We start from the raw sequence: 23,842 nt of genomic DNA on the forward strand, positions 1-23,842 counted from the left end.
CAGAATAAGGCATAGTGGTTAACATGCCAGTGAGTCAATGGAAACAGAGCTACAATTGCAGCTCTCAGCACTGGCAACATCAGTGGAATTATCTGGGTTGGAGCAACGGTGTGAAATGTTAGTGAAACAAGCCACATGTAGCCTCAGCTTTGCTCCATGAACCAAGCAGCTGTGAACTGCAGAGCTGAACGAGCATTACTCAGAAACAAAATTCATGTATGCACACTATTCTCTTTTTTTAACCCCTACAGGAATTTTCAAATCACAGTTCCTCCCACTCACAAATACCACCCTTCTCCGAGGTGACTAAAACCCATCATGTCCCTCCTGTTAAGAAATTCTGCTCTCTCCTGTTTTTATTCAGTATCAGAATGAAGCATGAAATTTAACATTAAAAGTTCCCAGAAAGCATTGGATCCAGAAACACAGAACTGTAGATTTTCAAGCAGTCCCTGGTCAGGACATGTCTGCACTGCCACGACTGCTACAGGGAGTTGTAGTTCCACATCTCTCATGTTCACCATCTTCCCTGCACAGCTTTTTCCCCCAGCCAAACCACTTCTTGATCACAGTGCAGCATGGACGTGCCACCTTATCCACTAACTGGGATCAGGCAAGGTAGACTGTATGTAGGAAGCGCCAACAGACACCTCAAAGCTTCACACGCATGTCAAAGATAGGCAAAGGGAGACTGTGCCCCACTCTCCATAGAGCCCTCCTCCCCCTTCTCATCCCCTCTTGCCCCTGGATTTTGTGTGGGTTATGTGAGGACTCCCTTCCAAGGAATGGTTGCTTCTAAGGGTTATGTGAGGTGAGGATCATATATATATGATAATGTGGTGCTTCCTGCTAAAACGTCTTCCAGAATGCCTCTCAGGCATATACAGCAGTGTGCAGTGCTCCCAGATGTTGACTACGTGTCTAAGGAAGTAAGAGGGAAAAGACATACACTATTGAGTTAGCTGAAAAACTCATGTGAGATCGTGCAGTTCAAGTCTGCACTCTGGTGCCCATCGGATCACTATGGGTCTTTTAATCTTAAATTTCCCCTCTCTTTAGACTTTGGCTACCTGTGTCCCCTACTGTTACCTAAGATCTAGAGGAGGGCAGCTCCAAGGAAAGGGCTGTTCTGTGCTGTCTCCATAGCCCTCTTCTCCAAGCACCTGGGGCTGCTACAGCTGGAGGTGAGGCACTGAGCTAGATCAGCAACTCTCAGCTGCCAGGTTCATGTGGATCTGCACTGGCTGCAAGCATGGACAACTGAGATATTGCTGCACTGTGCTCCTGGCAAAGAGTTCAAACCCCACTTACAGTTTTGTCAAACAAGGCTCTGCTACAAACAAGCCATTAGCTAAAGGCACAAAAGTGCCTGGTTGATGAGGCTGAAGGCAGCTTTTGAGATCTGGGGCTGGTTAGTAAAGGCACCTGCCTCCTGAGATGCTTATGCTCCTGCAAAGCAGTGACCAGGCATCATGGGTTTGGAGATCCCTAGAGAAGAGCAAGTCCACTGTTACCCATCACAGATCTTCTTTCTGATAGTATCAGCAACAGAAGAAAAGCTCATACACATTTTTTTTTGTGCATGGCCCAAATGGGGAAGAGGGATAGTGAAAAGAGTGGAGGAGAAACTTGCAGCAAGAAACAGTCTCTGGATCCTTTGCAGTGATTTCACTGGAAGAGACAGGATCTGAATCTGGAGCCGTTCCAAGGGTCACACATTTCACTAGTAACACAACATAGGCAACATACGTATTATAGACTATGTTAGATTGACTTTGGACTGTCTTACCTATTAAAACATGCCAAAGTCCCACAGCATGGGTCAAGTACACAGATACGTAAAGCACACCGTTCCATGCTCTCCTGAATAGGGGGTTTCCTTATGCAGAACTTATCTGAGGATGTGGCATATAAACACATTTCCAAGTGGCAAGCCAGGTTTTCAATTTGCAGCACAGCAGTTCCTCAGCAGTAGCCCCATGTTTCTAGCCCATAACTGCAAGGTAGCTTAAAGGGCCTTGCTCAAAGATTTCAACAGGCTATGGTGACACATGAAGCTTACCTCACCATAACTTGCTTATGTGCTTTATCCTCACATTAAAACATTTGCCAAGTCCACAGTTTTACAGTGCTCACACACAGTCGTAGCAAAATTAGTTCTGCACTGAAGAAGCCAATGCCCTGCTTCTCAGGGTGGGCTGTTTCCATGCCAAGCCAGAGTCTCAGTCATTCGGGCTCCACCTCCCCTCCAACCAAACCAAACCAAAATGTCTAAAGGATTTTTTACAACAGGAGCAGTGAATTCCCCCACCTTGCCCAATTCCCTTCTTTCTAGGGACTGGCAGAATCATGCCACATATTTAGGGAAAAGAGGGTGGGGACACACACACGATCACATTTTATTGCATGTTACTAATGATGGAAAAGGGCAACTTCAAATAGAGCTTTAATTTCAAATAAAGTCATTTTCAAAATTAACTGCTGTCTTGAAGATAAAAGTGGGGTATCTGTGACAGCTGTACTACAACATGTATCTTGCTCTATACAGTAGCTCTGCAGCAAGGGATCACAGATGGTTGGTGGTGGTGGGAAGACCCTGCTTTTACGGCCTGCAGACTTACTGTACTTGCAGAATTCCACCTTAAAAGTAATTGGACGTGTCTGTAACTCAGAGAAGGTTTGCTAAGCAATGACACATTGCACTTGGATCTGGAAGCATAACATCTGGAAGCCAAATGTTAGAGGCGATATAAAAGGGCCAGCCCAACAAACCAGTGGGGCATTTCTAAGCCAGGAACATCTTCAGGATGGACCTCGTCCTTCTCTGTGTGTTCCTGCCTCTGGTGGCCGTGGCACGGGGCCAGTACGGTGACTATTACTATGGTCCCTATAACTATGGAGATAATGATGAATGGGTCAACGTGTACCGGCAGGGTTTCAACTTCCAGTGCCCGCACGGGCAGGTAATCGTGGCCGTCAGGAGTGTTTTCAACAAGAAGGAAGGCTCCGACAGACTGTGGAACTACGCCTGCATGCCAGCGGCCCAGAGCCTCGGTGAGCCGACAGAGTGCTGGTGGGAAGAGATCAACAGGGCAGGAACTGAATGGTAGGATACCCCCAACCATCCCTGGAGGGCGCAGCCCTAATACCCCCTGTGGAATGCGGGTGCTAATACTGTGGTCAGAGCAATGCAAGTGCATATTAATGCCATCATAACCAGCAGCTTCACTGCCCTGAACGACTGCCTGAGACTCATTAATCACGATGCATGCGTGTGAGGTGATCAGCATCCCATTTGCCTTCTCTGTAGCAATTTCTTGCTGGAGGGTCTCAGTGTGCATTAGAAATGCCGTGTCATTTGGTCACTCACAACCTCAGCTGCAAAGTGGTTCAGTCTTGCTATTGTAGTTTCACAGATGAGGAAAATGAGGCATGAACCTTCAGTGAGGAGAGGATAAAGTCCCTCTTGAAAGGCCACACATTGAATAAGTGACTAAACTGGGGAACAAATTGTAAAGCTCCTCACTTTGTCCTGCTGCTCTTATCACTAGAAAAAAAAAATTCTTCTCTGTATTGCACTGGCTTTTCTCTTTGTGTTTTTGTTGCTAAGCTTTTTGGCTTAGGCCCAGTCAAAGGCTGTTTTCTAGTCATGCTGGTATTACAGGAGCCAAAAATCCACACTAACGAGTGATGATGGTGGCATACATATGCATGATAATGATAGCAGAAGATCATGTTAATTTCCTAATACAGTCAGTTTTGGTTAACTAAACATTACATTTTCCATCAACCTTAGAGGCAAAGGTGATCACATTTTATGGCCACAATAATTTCCGGAAATGTGTATAGTGTTTCATGTTTAGGCAGCACATACCCAGTATTTAATTATCATCTGATTTTTTCATGAAATGTGAAACAGTTTTGGAAAACTCTGAGTTAGAAATATTCTTTGGACAGAATGAAATGAATGCAAGAATATTTTCAAATACTTGAAATGGTTTTGTTCCGGAAATCGCAATGTGATTTTTGTAGATGTCATGTTATATGGGAATAGGTTAGCAATGAAATGTGAAGCTTCTGATTTTTAAATGATTCAAAATTTTGTTCTGAATTATTCACACTCTTTCATTTACCACGTGATGCATTCCTATGGCTGATGCAATTGCTAAGGAAAAAAAGATTGACCCTATACTTAATTTTGGAATAAGAACTGAAAAGAAAGGGGGAGGGCTGCAAAACAGGCAGAAAGAAGACACTCTGATAATCCTGGACGACTTCTTCATTTTTCATACACTGATGCAATTTCTAGTTATTGCATAGTAATTTTGAATTAGACCTTTCTATTGTTCAAAATAAAATTATTATTCTCTTTCTAAAAATCTCTGGCAGCAATTGCTCAAGTTCACTTCTCACAAACAGGATACTGTGTAAGTCTACACAGAATGTTTTCTTCTGCTATCTAACCATGGGGCCATATTCATCACCATGCTCTGTATGCTTAGTGTGACTATATCCAAGTGTATTATCTGAATCTCATTTCCCTCACCTCTTAAAAAAATCTTTCCACTTTGTCCTCTTTCTTGCCTATGTTTTTTCCTATTGCCAACCCTATCTTTTCTCCAAATGTATTTCTTTTCCAACCCCTTTTTAATGTGTTTAAGTCTGTTTCACTCTCTTTCCTAGCTCTTGGAGTTATTTATTTCTTCCCTAGCTCACCTTTTCAGTCCAACATCCTTACATCTATCTGTCTTTTTTGCATAGATCTCCTTCTTTCTTTCTTCTATCTGTTTTTGGGGGAGGGAGGAATACACCAAAGAGATTAGAGAACACATACCCCCTTGCAAAGGTGAACTTGTGCTCCTAATTACTTGGGCTATTTCCATAAATCTTACATAGCTGTGCCTGGTTGTGTTCTGCAGTTTTCTGCACCCAGGGCTGAGCTGGTTGCATCTACAGTGCTTCATGGAGAAAGGCTTGCTGTAAGCCAGTCCCTCGCTGTGCCCAGACGCTGCTGCCCAAGAACCCAGCAGGCTCATCCCAGACTGGAGTGAAAGTGTGAGCCAGCAGGCAGACAGCCTGGAGTGTCTGAGTGCAGACTCAAACCTCAAATTAACATGATGGCACAGATGTAGCCTGTGGGGCCTTTGACAATCCCACATCTTCTCTTTTGGCAGTCTTACCTCTCATAGCTGCCGCTCTTTTCTCTCTCTCTTCCATGCCCAGCTCAGTGCTATTTGGAGCCATCCTCAATTCTAAAGAGATTCACTCAGTCATCTAGTGGGACCACAAATATGAGTCACAATCTGTATCATTAGTTCCTGTTTGGCCACCTCTGTTTCCTTGCTCATCTCCTGACGAACGAAATCTGTTGGTGAGCAATACATCATCCTCATGTCAGCTGACACGGCACTCTGCTGGACTCGCTAGTCCATTCCCCATCTGTGTAGGATGGACTGTAATATTCCTTCTTCAGCTCTGCCTCACAGGGTATTTTGTCTCACCTTGCACATCACATCCAGGGAGATTCAATGGCTTGAACCACCAATAACTACAAAGCTGCCAAGTTTCTCCTAAAATTTAAGCTACATTTCCTCTGCTGTAATTGAGGGTTTTTATTCCTTGCCCTATCTTCACTGAGTAATGAGAAAAAGCACACTGCATCCTTTGTAAAATCTCTTTAACTTATTAATAGGTAGCAGCTATGTCTTTCCCTCACCCATGCACCTTCACTCATGCTTTTGCTTTCAGGCTGAACACGTCTCTGTTCTTCTAGTTCTCCCTTGGAAGTTTTATATTCCAACATACTAAGCAAGCGCTGATCATATGTACAGCTCTCCTCTGAATTCCCTCCAGTTTCTCAGCCATGTCCCAGAAACTCTAGTCTGGCAGAAACGCCAAAAAATGACCTCTGATAAATGATGTTTATGGCGTTTCGCAAATCACCATTCCTGACTGTTGTGCAGCTGCACAACAGAGACAAACCCAAGAGAGGTTTCTTTAGAAAAGACAACAAACCAAGAAAAGCTTTAGAGACAAAATGAAGTGGGAATATAAAGCAGAGAGAAGAAAGAGCCTCCAACTCATTATTTTCTTTGGCTGTTAGCACTGGGGGCGGAATGGCAGAAAAGGATGTGGGGAGCTTAAGGATAGGAGAGTTGGGGGGAGTGGAGGGCAGGAGGGAACCACTGGCAGAGCTGGTCTAGGCAAGTTTGCTTCCTACACTAACACTAGGTATTATATGGACTTCTAGGATTAAACCCGTAAGACTTTGCATCTTACAGATATAAAAAAGTTATTCAACAGAAAGAGGGCAATTACATAGATCCACATTAGGCATCTGATGACAATGCCTAGCTTCTGATCTCTGCCCCCTTCCAGAGTCGATGAAGAGAAACAGGTACTCTAAGAACTGCTTTCTGGGGCACCCCATCTCCCTCCAGAAGCAGACTCATGAAGACCAATCACCTCTGACAGTTGCCTAGAATTACCTGCTGGCATTTCAGAATACATCTAACTATAGGTGCTTCGCTTAATAAATGCATCCCTGAAGTTAAGCATATGTGTACATACACTTCTGAAGAGAGCATGTTCTTTTGTGTTTTGCTGAACGGACATGAGAAGCCTGTGAACATGTTACAAGACTCAGGGAAAATTTTGGCAATAGGTTGGATCAGATGACCAAGGATGCTTTCTTAGCTTCGTTAATTTGTGAATACGTTTAAAGTTAAGTATGTGTACAAAGGCTTTGTGGAATCTGTCCCAACACCTTATTCCTGCAGAGGCTATCTGCTAACCAAGATGCTATCCAATGTAGGGAGGAGAATTTGTTCATGGATAATTTGGAAATACTCATGTCTGGAGCAGGGAAAAGTCTTCAGGACATCCCCTGATTCTACACAGTCCTTCTAATTATTTGTATGCTGTGACATCTCAAGGAATCCTGCCTTTTCAGACAGAATAAAGTTCATGTTTTTAGTTCCATTTGTACTGGAGGAATTTTGACCTTGGGTAAATACTTCACCACCCAAGAAAAGGTAAGGTCTGAGTAGGTGCTGGTGAGACTGTTCTTCACTGCTTCGCTGAATACTACTGAGTTGTCTCTACAGACCAGTCTTTGAACAAGGTACTTAAGAAAAACTATTTTTCTTACCTGAAAGTGATTGTACCAAAGGACAGGGATCAAACAAACAAACAAAAGCTTGCAAGTGAAAGGCAAGCATTTTCTTCCTTCCAGGAGAAAATGTTTGGTTTACACTACATAGTAGAGATGGAACCGTGCCATATCCCCAATATACTCCCAGTTACCCATAAGGCACAAAGCAGAAACATTTCCAGCCAAGTGGTATTTAATGCATGTTTATTGCCTCTTTTCCTTGTTTAGACTTCTGAGAAAGTGGATGGGACTTGGAAAAAGCAGATATCTAGGTTCTCCCTCCCCACTCCCATTCTCACTCTCCTTTGCCTTCTCTTTAAGTGCACAAACACACACACATGCAGATCCTTGAAGTAGGCACACAACCCTATTTCCCGCAAACTGGGCACAAAGACAGACTCATGAGCAAAGGAAGTGTCTGCAGGAGCCTCCTGTTCAGGCACTGGCAGCACACCCCACTACATCTGCGAGGAACTGGTTTTGTTCGCAATCTCTGACCAATCCCAAGTCTCAAATCTGAGGCTGTATTATCCAAACCCAGTAATCAAGCTGCCCTTTCAAAACTATCTACTTGTGCTATCTATGCAAACAAGTTAATTTTCTTCAAAGCCCGAGGTTTATGTTAAAGAGATAGCGCTACAAGCTCTTAGCACAGCTGCAATGGACTGAGTCCAGTGGGAGCATCTGAGGAGAAGAGGGGTGTTTCTCTAGACAGGGAGGCCTCATCAGCGAATGTCAGGAAGAAATCAACAGGGTGAATAGGACCTTGCCTTCCCTTTGGGTGGGGAGGAGAAAGAAAGTCATCACTGACCCCTAAATGAAAGAAAAAGATAGCTGAAGATGATAGTGAGGTTGCCTTTGGTACGTGGAAGTCATGACAACACATCTCACCACCCCACAACAGATAGTGAAGACTCCTCATAGAAGTGGCCATTGGGGACTGGCATGGCCTAATCAAACACAGAAAAGTCGTTCCCTTGGTCTGAGTGCCAGTGTTTCAAGTGTCCTGAGCCTGCCCTCACCCACTTATCTCTCCCTACTCATCTGTAACAGACTGACCATTAAATTAGTTTTCATCTTGCAACTAACCAAATTACACAGAGGGAAGGCACTCCACAAAAATAACTCAGGAGAGCAGGACATGGCCTCCCCTCTGCAGCTGTACCAAAAGGAAATTAAGTCTGGATATTGAAAGTAACAGGTTTTGGTGAAACAACTCCCCAGGAAAACAGTCAATCTAATGTCTCGTTAAAAAATGCCTCCCACACTCTAACCGTGGTCTTACTGGCTGCATGAGGTTAGGCCACCTCTCTCCGTATTCACTCCAGGGAGGACTGCAGATGAAAGCATGCAGTGTTATTTCTACTGGGTCAGTTTGCCACGTCTGACATATCTCCATAATACATAGATTCATTCTGCTGTGACAGGCTCTAGAGAGATAGCTTCCAAGTAATTAATGATGCAAGTTTTACAGAAGCCATCTGCTCTACAGCAAAACAGTGGGATTTTTTTGAAGTACATAGGATGACACTCTCAGGTTACCCTGTTATAAGGAACAAATCACCCTTAATGCAGCATGACCCAGTGACTACTGAGCTGTGTGTCAGACTCTGCGTGTTTCCAGAGAGCTTTAGGGAGCGCTACCCAGTCAGTGTGGCAGGGGCTCAATGCAGGCGCTAACAGCACCACTTACTGCATCTTGACTTGGGCTTCCCTGAGTGCATTTGTAGTGAACAGGCTTCCTCTTTGGGTTGTCATCCTCAGGACAACATGCTGCTCAGGCTAATTCCTGACGTATCTGAGGGACAGGGGGCCTCAGAGACAGGTTTACAACACAGCACCAGCATCAGATGGGGCACAACACTCTGGGGCTTTGTCTAACAAAGAGCAAAAATAAGATGTAGGCATAATTATGAAGTGTCACCACAATTGGTGCCAGTGCTCAAAACAATTATATTGTTGCAAGCAATATTTGTCTTCAGTCTGGCAGGCAACTGTTGAGTCAATGAGGTACACACTTGGTCGCTGAGGCTGTATCAACATTTGCAAATAATGTGGTACAATTTAAGTGGATCTGTAGTGTGAAACAGTTCGTGCATGGACCCAAAATCCACATATGCATTTTGAGTGGGTTTTTTTCAAACCAGCTCTAGTTTGGTCTCACAGATAAAAGCTCATTGGTGAACAAGGAAAGCAGTCCTGACCTGAACTAAACCAATAACATGGATGCACACTTTGGTTGCTTGCCATGACAGAACTCAGCTGTACAACACTCATTAACCAGTTCAGAAGAAGATTTGGCAAAGGAGAGGCTTTTCACAGCAATTGCAGCAGGCCAGGAAAGTCTCAGCTACCATATCCCTGTTACTACACAGAACTCCTCCCAGAATAGGGCTATATAGTTTACTGACTTTCTATGAAACACTGCAGTCATTTCCAACAGATGTAAACGAGGGAAAGGCAAATTCCCATTCAGCAGCACCTGACCTTTACTACCAAAAATCTTTCCAGTCCCCCACCTACCAGCCAGCTCACCTCCTCTTCTCCCAGTACCAGATCCAAAAGGCAACTCTTCATGCATCGCAACTTGGGCCAACTAGAAAACCAAAACATCCTATGCTTTGCCAAGTTTAATCCCACACAGTCCCAGCTGGTTTCTCATGCTCTTCTGCATTCACCTTCTAAGAGGTATCTTCCTCTCTTCTTAGCAGTGTCAGGATTTCATGAGTGATTTCATGAGTTTAATGTCACCCAGTGACATTAACTCTGAATACTGAATTATCCTCTATAACAAAAGGGCTACAGAGTGGGTCTAGTAAAAAAGGCATTTTTTTTACTTGGCCATAAATCAAAGGTCTTGAATGACTAGTTTTTATTCACCATACTGGTTTGTAGGATTTGCTGTGACAGGAGTAGTGAATTCAACAGAGAAGGAAGAAATCCTCACATATTAAGTGTTGTTTTCAGATTAGTGCATAGAGCATCTGACTAAAAAGATGTGTGGGGAGGGATTATTTGTTTCCCTTGAAGAACTACTTTCTGCTTGTAGGAAAGAGGCCAACTGGGAAAAGTAAAGAGAAGAAAAGATTTTATATGAACACACAAATAAGCACTCCAATTTCTGAGAGCCTCTCTTCATTTTTGGAGGAATTTCTGGATTTGACTTGAAAATTAGAAAGATCAGGGGAAAAAAATCTTCTGTTATCTCAAAGCTAAAGAAAAGTACTTCAACACCACTATTATCTTTCTTTCGCTGAACCCAATATTGAGCTTGAATAACAGTTTGCAGGACTTTGTCTGTATGAGACAGAAGTAGAGAGGGAGAAGTGAATATAAGCTTAAAAGTATATTTTAAATTTTACTTTGAATGTTTTTAAAATAAAATGGCAATTTAATTATAAGACATGACTTACATCCAGTTTTACTCTCCATCTAAGAAACTAATTTTTAAGACAACTCCTAATATTATTTTATTTTTAAACAAACTTTTCTTGAGGAGATAGAATCAGGGTCAAAAATAACCAAACCTTCCTAAAGTTTGGTGCCCAAATATGTACACATGTAAAGATAGGAGTGTTATGTTAGCTAGATTTTTTCAATCCACTATAGAGAGAAGGGTCCATCAGTGATGTCTCTCTCAAGATGAATCTTTTCATCAAAACTGGAGTGTATTAGAAGAGGTGTCAAGAAAATAAAAACTGTTGTAGGGAAAAGAGAGCAGGAAAGAGGGCAGGACTTCCCAGACTGAATGTGAGCAGGTGGGGAGAGAAAAAGAGAAGGAAGAACCTCCCGCAAAGATGAGTTTGGGCAGGAATATCAGATGCTGATCGGTGGGGATGGGAAATTGCAGGGCAATGCCCAGCCTCTGAGAGGAAGTGCAAAGGCAAAGGAAGAACAAAATGCTCCCGTTATTGCACCTATGCAAAAGAGCTGGAAAATCTCCCAGGGGCACAAGGACTTGAGCAGTGGAAATGCATGTAATGGGGAAGGGGGAGAGGCAGAAGAAGATGAAGAAACACAAGTTTGGTTCTACTTTACACGGATTAATGCAGAAAAGTGCTCATCTTGCAACAGGTACAACCATTCCCTATATTTCTGTGTATCAACCTTTCTTCCATCAGGGTAACACCAATCATCTGCAGCTATCCAATATGTTTACACAGAGTCTTAGCCATATGTTCCCATGGCCTATGTGCCAGAAAACAGAGCAACTTCCTATCAAAGTCCTGCTGAAATCCTCTGAGTGCGAGCCAAACTGCCTTACTTGGTGTGATACCATAGCAACTCAGAGTCCCCATCATTGCTTAACTCTGAAGGTCCTCAGAAGAGTCTCACAAAGCACAGCAACTATGTGTGGCCCCAGCAACGTGGGAGATGCGGGGATACAAACAAATATAAATAATCTTGTCTGAACAACAGAACACGGTGGAAGGGACATACAGAAGAGACCCCTGCTTCAAAGGAGGAAGCTGAAAGTTAGGCAGAGGAATTCATCCCTGCAGTCATCAAAATTGATCAGTTTTTCAGCTTTTGCATACAAACACTTGAGCCTTACGCTTTGCGAGCACTAACACCTGTATGCACAAGTGAATGACTTTCCAAACACCAAACTCTGCTAGACGATGTGGTTTCCCTTCTGGGAACTCCAGGCTCATTAAAATAAACGATTAGGTCACTGAATGAAACTAGGGGAAATTTTTGGTATTTGTTAATCATAAAGTTACTTCTGAAAGTGTCTTTTGGATATATCAATGTATTTGATTTTACGGTATCGCAAGGAAGGTTTGCTACAGCTTGAGGCTGCCAGTTTTCCTTGATGAAGGAAAAAGAAAGAAAAGGAAATGGAAGAAACTGAATTCCTGGAATTTTCTCCACTAGGGAAACAATGAGGCTAGGAGGATGCTTGAGAGGATGAGCACTCAACAGCTGAGTTACTGAGCTGTCTGTTTTCACGCTCTCCTTGTCTTTAGTCTCCAAGAAGCAAGCTATTCAAACTGATTATCACTTGAATTACTTCGGGTATCAGTGTCCAGATGCTTTCAGGGTGTACAGAAAGCAGCATATATCTGCATGCTTAGAGACCATGTCTATTCTACTTGAAGGCAGCGATTTACCTGTATGACACAATTCCTGAGTACACAGAAAGCATGAAGCAGCAGATTTTTCTTTTCAAAATCCAGTCATAAAAGTTATGTGAGTCTTATAATTTCATAACATCTGAGTCTCAGTTTTCCTCATGTGATTGTTATCAAATCATTATTTCATCACTAGCCTATAATGTTTTTAATTAAGAGTGCCTTCTCCTGGAGACAGGCAATTGAGAAAGAAATAAAATAAAATAAATTGCTGAACTTCTCTCATAAAAGTGTTTCTAAGGCTTCTTTTTTGTAGAGAAGCAGTTGAAAAAATTACTCCAGTAAAGCCCAAATGCTCAAATACCAACAGTCAAAGATAAAAGTATTAATGGATTATTTTTAAGTCAGTCTCATGATTTGTAAACAGTTGAGAATGTCAACACCAGAACAACCTTCTTGCCTGATTAGCATACTGGAATGATTAAATACTTAAAAACAGTTTAAATAGTTTTAAGTGCAACATAAATGTTAAGACGTTATTAGTTAACTACTGCTGTCTTCTTATACATAATGGTTGCTCAATACACAACAAGTGCATACAGTGCTTCTCAATACAAAGCCAAACCCTTAGCTTCCACCCTGAATCAAAATTTTTAATGCTGTTTTCAGAAATGCTTGAAACTATCAGGGAATCTAATATCATGTTTTCCTTATGTGTTCTCTTCTTCCTCCTCTTAGGTATCAAACCTGCTCAAACAATGGGCTGGTGGCTGGTTTCCAGAGTCAGTATTTTCCATCTGTGCTTGACCGTGAATGGCAATTTTACTGCTGCCGCTATAGCCGGAGATGCCCGTATTCATGCTGGTGAGTTCAAGCAGAAACCAAACCTGTTAGCCTCTTTTCCCCAGCAGTCCCTATAAATGTCTTTGTCTGCTTGGCCCGTCAAAAACCTTGTCTGAGGAAAAGTTAACTGTGTTTTATGGGGCTAAGCAAGTTATTTCCAGTCTGGTAACAGGATTCTTGAGGATCCATGGTAAGGGAAGAGAATGAGGGCACAGTTACGCTGAACAGCGCAACACATTAGGTAGCCCTAAATGAACAGGTCTGGGTACCAGCAGCAGCCTAGCTATGCTGGAAACCATGACAGAAGTCTCCAAAGTGGAATGACATTTCAAAGGTGGTGATATAGCTCCCACTATAAATCCAGCCCATTTACAGGAGTAGGAGCATCTCTGTGCTATGCAATTGTGCCACAATGACTTACAGGAGTGAACTTACCACTAGTTACCTCAGAAAAAATATCCTCTGGCTGACAACTTGGGATTTTTGTATTTGTAGTGCATACAACTTGCTCCCTCTCTCAAGGCTGTTGGAAGACCAAAGTCAAAATGAGCTACTGGTCATAGTCCAAACCTAAAAAAAAGGTGGCCTCACCTCAACACAGTATCACAACTGGTGCTGGCAACCTCACAGAGGCTACGGAAAAATGAGCCACACATCCCAAGCTCCCCTGTGTCCCCAGGTGTGGTTTCTCTAAACTGAGATGGAAGCACAGTAGCAGACTGTGTAGAGAAAACTCATATTGCTCCTGTCCGTTCTTTGTAACAGAACTCATGATTTTACACTCCAGGGCTATTAATCCAGCTATTCTCACCGATACAAAGAATAACCAGCCTGCACTTTAAAAAAAAAAAAAAGAGAAGAAAATAGGGGGAAAAAAAATCTGTGCTTGAATCTTTGTTTCCAGAACTCAGCTTTGAAGTAAACTTTCCATTGAGATGCATACAAACTGTTTACATGCCCGTTGGTCTTACTTGTCTGGCTGGCTACTGGCCAAACACAACAGCAGTGCCTTGCTTTGCATCCTTCAGTCTCCTTGCAGCCACGAGGAAAAGAAATGTGGTTTTATTATTATTTTTAAATATTTTAAATGACAGGAACTCTGTAACAAAGTCTTTGAACATTTTTCTGCCCCCTTTCCAGCCTACACTGCCTACGGATGTTCTCTGCCTGGGGGTTTATTTACATACCTGCCCAGGCTCTTCCTTCTGAGGGAAACTCACTCTAACTTTTAAGCAGTTCTTCCAATCTCTCTTACTCCTCTAATATTGCATGTATTTTCAGAGAGACAACAGAAATATTCTCTGACCTCTTTTGTTGTTGACAGTTCTGCTTTCCTCAGACGTTGTCTTGACAACTGGGAACAGCTTTGCCTCTGCCTTGCAAATTGGCATTCAGAGTAATGCAAATCCTAATGTAAATGTTTGGGGTTACTGATGTCTTGGGTTTCCATCCCAGCTGCACACAGACTCCTATACTGCCCTTCTATTTCCAACAGTGACAATATTCCATTTTTTATGCTTGGAAAAGAATATAGTTCAGCTGCTACTGTCTTTCCATGCAGAAAAGGCAGCATTTCAAAGGCAGGTGAAGCATTTCTCCCTCTAAGCAGGGTACAAATCCCATGCGCTCACGTTCTTCTGGGAGGAGAGAGCTATAAAACCCCTGGGAAGACCTGTCACCTGGCTTGTGAAAAGCTTCTGGTGCATAGTTTGTGATTATGGGTTCATTATAAAACCATTTTATACTCTGTATTACCAGGCTCAGTCACTCCATCCGGAGCCCAGTTTGTTCTGTTCAAGCTACTGGCCTATCTTGACACTTCATAGGCACTCTCACCCTGGATAGTCTCTCATACAGTTTCTTCTACTTGAGAGCCTTCTTTGACCTTACTCTCTTGAAGTGCCTCCTTACAATATATTTCTTCCAATGTTTTTTAAGCTCTCATTCTGCCTTTGGAGTTAGCAAAGTAGATGCAAGCTCTTTCTACATACAGTTATCCAAATTAGGATGTTATGGTCTGGATGGACAGTCAACTAGATGGGTAAAAACTGGTGGTTTAACAGGCTCAGAGAGTAGTGGTTAAGGGGTGATACCCTGCCTGGGTGCCCAGTACGAGCAGAGCACTGTCACTAATGGTCTACTGTGGGACCTGTCCTGCTTAACATCTTTATCAATGACCTTGAGGACGCAACAGAGCACACTCTCACCAAGTTTGCACATGACACCAAAGTCAGGAGAACAGCTGATAGGCTTGAGGGCAGGACTTCTGTTCACAGGGATATAAAGAAAACCTTTTCCTCTACAAGGACAGTGAGACAGTAGAGCGGGTTGCCCGGTGAGGCTATGCAGGCTCCATCCTTGGAGGTTTTCAAGTCTCAGCTGAATAAAGCCCTGAGCAGCCTGGTTGGACCTTGCCTGCTTTGAGCAGGCAGCTGTACCAGAGACCTCTTGAGGTCCCTTTCTGCCAGAGTTGTCTTGCGATCCCAAATAGGACTCCTCTGCTGGAGGGCCCACACCATGCAGCTAAACTCTCCTCTCCAAAACAGTGGTCTCCTGCCTACTGTCTGCTGCGAATGATTTCTTTTCTGTTTTATTCCCTTTACGCTGTCTAGACAGTGTCTGGGAGAGTGCTAGTTGTTATGCTAACATAAAAGCAACATGATGCTTTGGACCCACTTTTACTACTACAGATGTGACTTGTCTGAATTGTTGAACTTCAGTGTACAGCAACTAAACTTCCCATTCCCTCAGCCCAGGAGATCTCACTCACAACTTCACTTTCATCGGCATTTCCAAGTTATCGTCACAAAACCTTGTTCACACATCACACTTCTGGTCTGTACCTTGCACTCTGTTTAAGATGCATTTGACAGAGAGAATGTGTTTTCCAAACAATCTCCAAAGCAGTTCTGGGCTACCATGGCTAGGACCTCAAAATGTATATGCATATAAAACACAATAAAAATGTGTGTGTGTATACAGTATCATTATTTATCACAGTTTCTGTCCCAACCTGTAATGGTATTTATTCTGTTCCAGAAACTAGCTGTCAATAAACTACCTGTGGAGAAATGGCTATTAACATGCTGCTGACTCCTATTTCTTGGTTGAAGCAGCTTAATTTCATGCAAAGGCATCTATTAGTATATGACTATGTGGAAAAGTAATACCAGGAAAATATGTAACGACTGTGGTGCCTCATGGATCATGCGTGACACATAGGAAAATCCACGTTCAAAGTCAATCCACTTTGCAGAATTTCTCAGCAGCCTTGAATTTTAATGTGCAATGAATCCTTCATTATGAAACCAAATATGGGCAGAAAGGCATTTTTAAGAAAACTGACAATACTGAGGTGTAACAAACTCTTTGGTTTAAATTAGCTCTCATCTTGGGTATTTGATCCCTTCCTCTTCCAGTTGTGTCCATACAGAGCTCTCTGGCAAATATAAAAGCAGTAAGACAGCTGATCCTTATGCCATGGTTTCTCTTGGCTCTTCTTCTTCAGGACTACATTCCTCCTGAAGTGAGCTGGTCTTCCCTACAATGAATAAAGACAGGTTTTCCCCATGTATATGAGCCATGCAAATGGTTTGTTAGAATTTGACCCGGTTTTTACAGCTGAAACATTCCTGTGTTTTTTGAGTCCTGCTAATACTTATTGGAATACTAATTTATGACAGCATCATGCTGACTGAAACCCCCACTTAAATACTTTGCTTAACTTAAGAACATGGTTAAAGCCAAATACATGCTTAAGGACTTTGCTGGCTAGCATCTATATCCTTACTTTTAGAGCCCAGCAGTTCTCTTTTACAGCTCATCTTCTCACGATTAATTCCCAGTTTACCTGTACACTAATCCCATACTGAAAATAAATATACTAATCTTTTCCAGTCTCATAGTTTTGCACTTGCTATTTTTAATTTTTTTACAAGTACTTTGTTTCCTTCCTCACCATGCCAAGTCTTGTCATGGATTCTGCACATTTTTACCATACTGAAAATAATTAACATTCCTCACAGGAGGCAGAAAAGCTCCTATTATTTTACCTGGCTAGGGAATGCTACCACAGTAAAATAAACTGTGTGCTGATTCGAACCATAAAGGAAGCAAATCCATCGCAGATGCAGAGACAGTGTTATTAAGTGGTCCCATTAGAGCTCAGATTTTTCTCTTTGCCAGGAAATTGAAAGCTTGACTCCATACTCTCAAAAGCAAACACATGTCACAGAGCAGCCCCGTGTCTGCACAGACTGTTTATGACTGTTTCCCCTCTCCAAACAACCAGCAGTCCAAGTGCCAGAAGGTCTGTCTGGAGCTGTGGCTGCTCTCTGTCACGGTGACATTGTCCAGGCATCAATTACATTTTCCAAGAGTTATGGGGCTTAAAGATCTTATTGGTTTTCTTGACTCAACGTGCCACCAAAGCCATATTGGAACTGATGAGATCCTATACAGGTTTCTCAGAGATTACCAACAGCAGAGCTATAAATCCAGGAGGTGAACTCAGAATAGATGCAGTGGAAACATGCACTTCTGGGCAACGCAATTCCCCTCCCCTCTTTTTTTTTTTTTTAAGAAAAAGGTATTTAACTGATTTTTTTTACATCCCAGCAAATACAACCTTACAGTTCAATCTCCAGGACCATCTTCCAGAGACATCTTATGAGAAACAGATTTGTTTAATATTGGAAACCTGGCTAATGTTATTTCAGACATGCCTTTCTTGAGGAACAGGCATAAGGTGCCCTGAGCTCTCTGCTGCTGCTTGCATCTGTGTTGCACTAGCTCATGTAGGCCTCCAAGTAGAACTGTGGTCCCACTGTGTTGGCCTCATGGCTCTTCAGTCCTGTGAGAGTTTGTGGTTTTCACTACAACACAGTGGAAACAGAAGGGCAGTGATGTGTCTAGGTGAATCTATGATCTCAGAGCCTGGAGCCTGAACTCAATCCAGAAACGCACATGAAGAAACTGCTCATCTCTAGAGCAGCTCCAGGACACTTCTAGTTCCTTGGCAGCCCAGCAATCTGGGATCTATACTGGGAGCATTGGCAGAATTTCTGTAGACAGTTTACTAGGACCTTCTTTGGCTTTTCAGCATAGTATGCTTTTTAAAAGGGGATGCCTGCTGTCTTCCAGCTGGAGGAAGAATTGAAATTGATTAAAGGGGCACCTAATTCCCATGTTCACTGAATGTAACATGCAGGCTCGTGGCTCTTGAAACAAAATTCTCCTTTAGGAGAGCCATATTCTTGAAGCTTTTGTAAATAACATCTGAAATGGTAAGGCCATTCAAGGGACACTCCTTGTCCTTAAAGGTCAGAAAGTTAATGTCAAAGCTTATGTTTTCTTCTTGAAATGGAACAGCTCCTTCTTTTGGTTGTGGCATCATTAGAGGAAGAGTTCAGCAGCAAAGAGGAAAATGAAGGTTAAAGAGGAGCCATTCATCTTGTTAGCACTGTAGTTGCACAAGAAGTGAAAAGTGTAAAGCACTCCAAAACAACGTACTTACTAGCAGGGAATAAGTATATTCAACAGTTGGAGCAGGAAACCATGAGCTCTACTACTCACTGTCTTTGATATTTTAAAACATTCATTTCTTTTGTCTGCTTGATATCTGAAGGCAAGGCATACCCACAGTTCCCATTTACTTCTCTAAGGGGTGGGCTGTACAATACTAATAAGGCCATTGGTGTGACTCAATCTTCTCATCAGTAAAAAACAGAGTCATGATAACTATTTCTGAAGTCAATCATTAAAAGAGTGCTAGGGATCACTGTAGATTAGTAAAAAACATTCTTCTCAGTGCTAAATGAGTAACTCTGTGATTTCTATTAATCTCTAACATAGTAAATCTTCACAATGGAAAATAAACATTACTACTTTCAGACTAAAATAATAACAACAGTAATCCTGTTAAAGATGTAATGCCTTTTTTCAATGTTTCCTGCCCTGAGCAAGATTTATAGGATTATAGTAAAGTACATTAGAAAAAAGGGGGGATGGGTGGGGCGGTGCAAACCAGTCAGGAGATAAACCATCCCACATCAACTCTATACCAGCTAAAAACCCCATTCTGAAAATACTTTTTTCTGTCAGGTTTTCCTGCTCTCCCCCACACATGCCAAACCACTTATATCCCTTCTCACAAGCTTTTCTTTCCCAGTCTTTAATGTAGAATTACCTGCTTTCTCCTCTCGACAATGCAACTAATGCTCCAAGTCTCTTGTGTCCAAACATCATACACTTGATACTAACCTGGAGTGGATTTCCAAAGCCAAAGTAGAATTCCTCTGTTTTCTGTATTAATTCTTGCAAATAAGTCATATGGACTGAAAAGACTACCACTTGCTAAAGGTCTCACATAACTATTTTCTCCCCTGTGAGTCCTTCCCCAAACTTAACACCTATGTGCATATCTGGGTTAAGTAAACAATCCCACTAAATGCACCCTGCAAGCGCCTGCACAGATCCTCTGCCTCCTTGGGGTTCGTTTGGCACCAAATTACTTAGTGCCTAGGTCCCGCAACCAGTATAACCCAGGTCTTCTCACAGCTGCTTTGCAAGCCTCTCTTCTAGGGCTTTCCCTCATCTACCCTCTCAGACACCTCAAGCACCACAGCTTGGACCTAGAGGCCTTAGATCACCCCAAACGACAGCAGCAACTTTGTCTCAGCACTTGGCAATTCCCAAGCTTCTCACTGCTCCCCTAGCCCAGTTTTCTTTGCTAAGAGGTCAATGCCAGAAGTGCTTACAGGGCCCTCATGCAGGTTGCTGTGGATGGCTCTTCCCAAATCGGTCTTGCCCTTGGGCTTGGACTCCTTGCAGTCCAGAGTCCCGTGGGCAAGCAAATCCTCACCAACTAGGGCAGAAAGTGTCTCACTTCTTTCATGACTCCTCTCAGGTATAAACCATACACTGCCACATGTGGCTCACAAATGCTACCATGTTTATAATAAATTACCTGACTGTAGGGCCCTGGTAGGTGGTTCACAGTTGATATGCAGTTGATATGCATTAGAGAGTAAAACACTTAATATTTTCAGTTAAGCACTTGATAATAAGGTTACACACCAAGCTACAACAAATGCTGAGGGAATCACTGTCCTGTGCCAGGCAGACCACTTTGAGAAGAGCCTTAATGGCTGAGTTAAATGACCTATCTCCCCTCCATGACGAGAAAAGCAAGTACTGAATATCCCTATGCGTTAAACACTAGAGCATCTCTCACTGCAGATGCATTTTGTGCGACTTATCCCCAGGATTCCAAAAATGGGGATAATAGATAGAGAAGGGCTGGGTAACACCACAGAGCCCTGCTCTGGACAACCAATTGCATTTCCTTCTAAAGGATACAGCACAGTCCGGATGACCTTGAGATGCATGGGCTTAAGGGAACAGTTTCATAAATGAGTACAGCAAACATCAAAGAGAACTGAATTAGACAGACAGACCACACAGACCCAAGTGAACTTGAACATTGCTGTCATAGCACTATTTATAATTTTTCTCTCCAGAACAAAAGGAGTCAGTACGCATCTGTCTATGTAACAAGACAAACCTCAGAGCAGCTCAAGTCCCCATATCATTTACTTTCAGTAATTGCATGTATTTGCTTTTCAAACATTTCTTAGCAGAGGAGCCTTAAGAGGCTGAATGGTAATGTGAAGAAGTTAGGAGAGAGGGAGGGGGAGATGACAGCAGGCAGAAAGAAAAGAGAAGGAAACTAAATGAAGGCTCCCTACTGCATCCATTCACTTCAGAATAACACTGCCTGCTTCTGTGAAAGGTCTGTGAGACCCTTCACAGTAATTCAGGAGCTTGTCATCAGATTTACTTTTCAACTGAAAGGCTCATGAAACAAGTTCAAAGAACTGACCCCGAGTAGAGCTGAAAGCAGCTTTTTAACCTTGTGTTTTGCACAGTCTCATCTGCCCAGCACATAGTGCTGGTCAAGATTACAGAATATTTTCCTTGCTAAATGCCAAACTGATGTTATGAAACACATTTGGTGAAGCATATATAAACACACACCTTAGTGTTTTCTCATTTTAATAGCCCAAAAAAGCAACAAAACCTGGAGCTGATGGGGGAATGCAAAATGAAATCCTGGTCCATAGCTGGTCTTCATGCCACATGTTTTAAAAACCTGCTGTGACGCAGGAATCTTCAAAGATGTGCTATCAGACACTCAGGCTACAAATTAGTAAACTAAATATGGGGACTATCCTCTAGCAGAGGAAGCAGCCACGCTATTAAACTTTCTTACCCTCAAAAACAGGATGTCCACATTCTCCCTGTGAGGAACAGTACCTACCATGTGTTAACTCAGAAACTGTCTCTGAGGTATCTGCTGAGACTGTGCTAGTTGTTCTGGGCTGAAACTGTCCCAAGGATTGTTCTAATAATGGACATGTCTAGGCAATCAAGTTATAGTGCCCAGAAACATTCTCTGGTGTTGTTTAATTTACTAGCATAGATGTAGCCCCAGTTTCTTTTGGCCTCTGGCTATGGATCCGGAAATACTCTCAAGTTCCCAGATTCAGATCCATGGCTTCACTCATGGGAGACTCAGGCATGTAAAAAAGTCCTCCTCAAGGTCTTGATTTCTGTGTAAAGAAAATGGATAAAATACAGACCAGGTAGCAGAGGTCAGGCTTTGTGAAGTATAGTCTAGCTCTCATTACAGCTCTGGCCATGGAGTGCTGGGCCCCGAAAGCATCTCTTTGCAAATTGGAGGGCTTTCAGCAAGTTGGCTATACCAAAGAATCAGCTTATGCTCAGGTTAAGATTCTTTTACGGGGCCATAAAGGTATATTAGAGATTCAAGTCATAGATTGTCTAGGTAAAAAAGTATTCAAATCTGAGCTGTAAACTGTCTGATGCTGACAAATAAATATATATTTGGGAGCACAAGGGGAGATGTCCTGAAAGCAAAAATGATAACATCTGCCTTCAAAGTAACAGATAAATTAGGTTTGCTGTGGTTTGACAGAAACACATCCAGGTGATGATCTGTGGTCTGGGAGAAACCACCAGATAACTGGTGAGAAGCCATGAGAAACACCTTTTTGCAATATTTGTATTTATTCTCTTTGACTGGGTCAGAGCCAGTTCCCTTAAAATACATAGTGGTCTCATTTTGGACTTTCATGGGGGATGGACTGAAAACTGTGGCTCTAATTTTCCCACTTGCAGAGCATACTGATGACTCTACTTATTTATCCATCCTAAGAACTGCCAGTGTATATGGTTTCTTCTATTTCTCCTAGCCTGCAGCAGCTGTCTGCATGACCTGTGAAATACTGCTGTTCATTTCTTATCAGCACTGCAAAGGCTCTGTGAATCCATGGGTCCTTGGTCAGAGCTCTGACAGCAGACACTGTGACCAGGCCTGATCTTCTGCCTCCCAAAACGACTTGGGCACGGGTGTTCTTGTACTACAACTAGTAATTTGTTTGATGATTGCCATGGCCAAAGGACAGGAGGCACAAGAACAAGATATGTTCAGATGTTGACTGCTGAGACTTAGGGATCTTACAAGGCCATGCTTGAGTTTCACACTCAGTCCCATTTTTCATCTGTCAAGGAATAATGATTTGTTAGGAACGACGTTCCAACTGAATGATGTTTTTTCTTTCATTTTCAAAAGCTGAGAATGACCTGGAATTAAGTCACATCTGCTTTACAAGGAAGATGTAAACAGCATAAGAACGGGGTAAACAAAGTGATCAAAAATACATTTAAAATATACAGAGAGTGGTGGCAATTTCAGAGGATTTTTTGTTATAGTAAGTAGCTCTAGGAGAAAGCAGACTAATATTCCAGAGTCCCTCAGTTTTCAGGTAATCTTTTCGTTTCTGAGTATTCCAACAGTTACTGGTTTGGGCTCCAAATAACATCAAAGCATCTCATTTTAAAAACTTAAAACCATCCCAATAATTATATTCCTAGTGAGTAAAATATTTAAGCTTGTGCTGAACCCCCACCAATTTAACAAAATTTAAACATGCATATGAGTGCTTGGCTGGGATGTGCTAGGATCACCTTCAAGCATCATTCAAGTACCGCTGCTGGGCTGAATTAAGTCAGAAAAACAGTTGTCAGGATTTCTGTAAAGGCAACTTAACCCTGTTAGTCTCAACAGGGGTTGAGCTGTTCATTTCCACGGGGACAACATCTCCCTTACAGGGAATCTGATTCTTCCCTGTGCCGCTTCGGAGTGAAGCTGACACAACTCCACTAGCATCTCCCAGATAAAATGGTGTAATACAGGGAAAGACTGAGTGCCAGGTTTCCATTCCTGACCTCTAACATAACATTGACATAAAGTACTGGTCAAGGTCCCAGCCCCTTCCTGCACCTGTTCATTATCTGTAAAATGTCTGTAAAACCAAGTACAGTATTACTTGCCTATTTCCCAGGGAAGTATTAACCATAATTTGATTAGTAAGTGCAGAAGCACTTTGAGCTTCTTAGATAAAATACACTGCACAAATATTGTCCAGGCCAATTATTTTTACATTATAAACTAAGCGGAAAGTGGAAAGAACAAAGAGGAATGGATTAATTGCTATGTTCATTTAATATAATTCATAAATGGATAAATGCTTGTAGCTATTTGACTTGGCAACATTTACAGAACTCTACAGCAGCAAACCAAACAGACCGACAAGAAGCCGGAGCAAATCCCTGCAATAAAGACATAAGTAGTAGACAAGCTTTACATTCTTCTTCAGGCTGCTTTTATCCCAGAGCTGCAAATGTA

At 42.4% G+C, this 23,842-nt stretch overlaps 1 protein-coding gene across 1 annotated transcript in view; it reads left to right on the forward strand.

Annotated features, from left to right (window-relative positions):
• Nucleotides 1-2,724: 2,724 nt before the first annotated feature.
• Nucleotides 2,725-23,842, forward strand: part of DPT (dermatopontin) — a 28,516-nt gene continuing 7,398 nt past the window's right edge. The window contains exons 1-2 of the mRNA XM_072851364.1: nt 2,725-3,106; nt 12,967-13,092. Of these exons, the coding sequence (XP_072707465.1) occupies nt 2,808-3,106; nt 12,967-13,092 (425 nt within the window). The 5' untranslated portion in view covers nt 2,725-2,807. The remainder of the gene's footprint in view (nt 3,107-12,966; nt 13,093-23,842) is intronic.

This window comes from Ciconia boyciana, chromosome 1 (genome assembly GCF_034638445.1).
Source record: "Ciconia boyciana chromosome 1, ASM3463844v1, whole genome shotgun sequence".
NCBI classification, from domain to species: Eukaryota; Metazoa; Chordata; class Aves; order Ciconiiformes; family Ciconiidae; genus Ciconia; species Ciconia boyciana.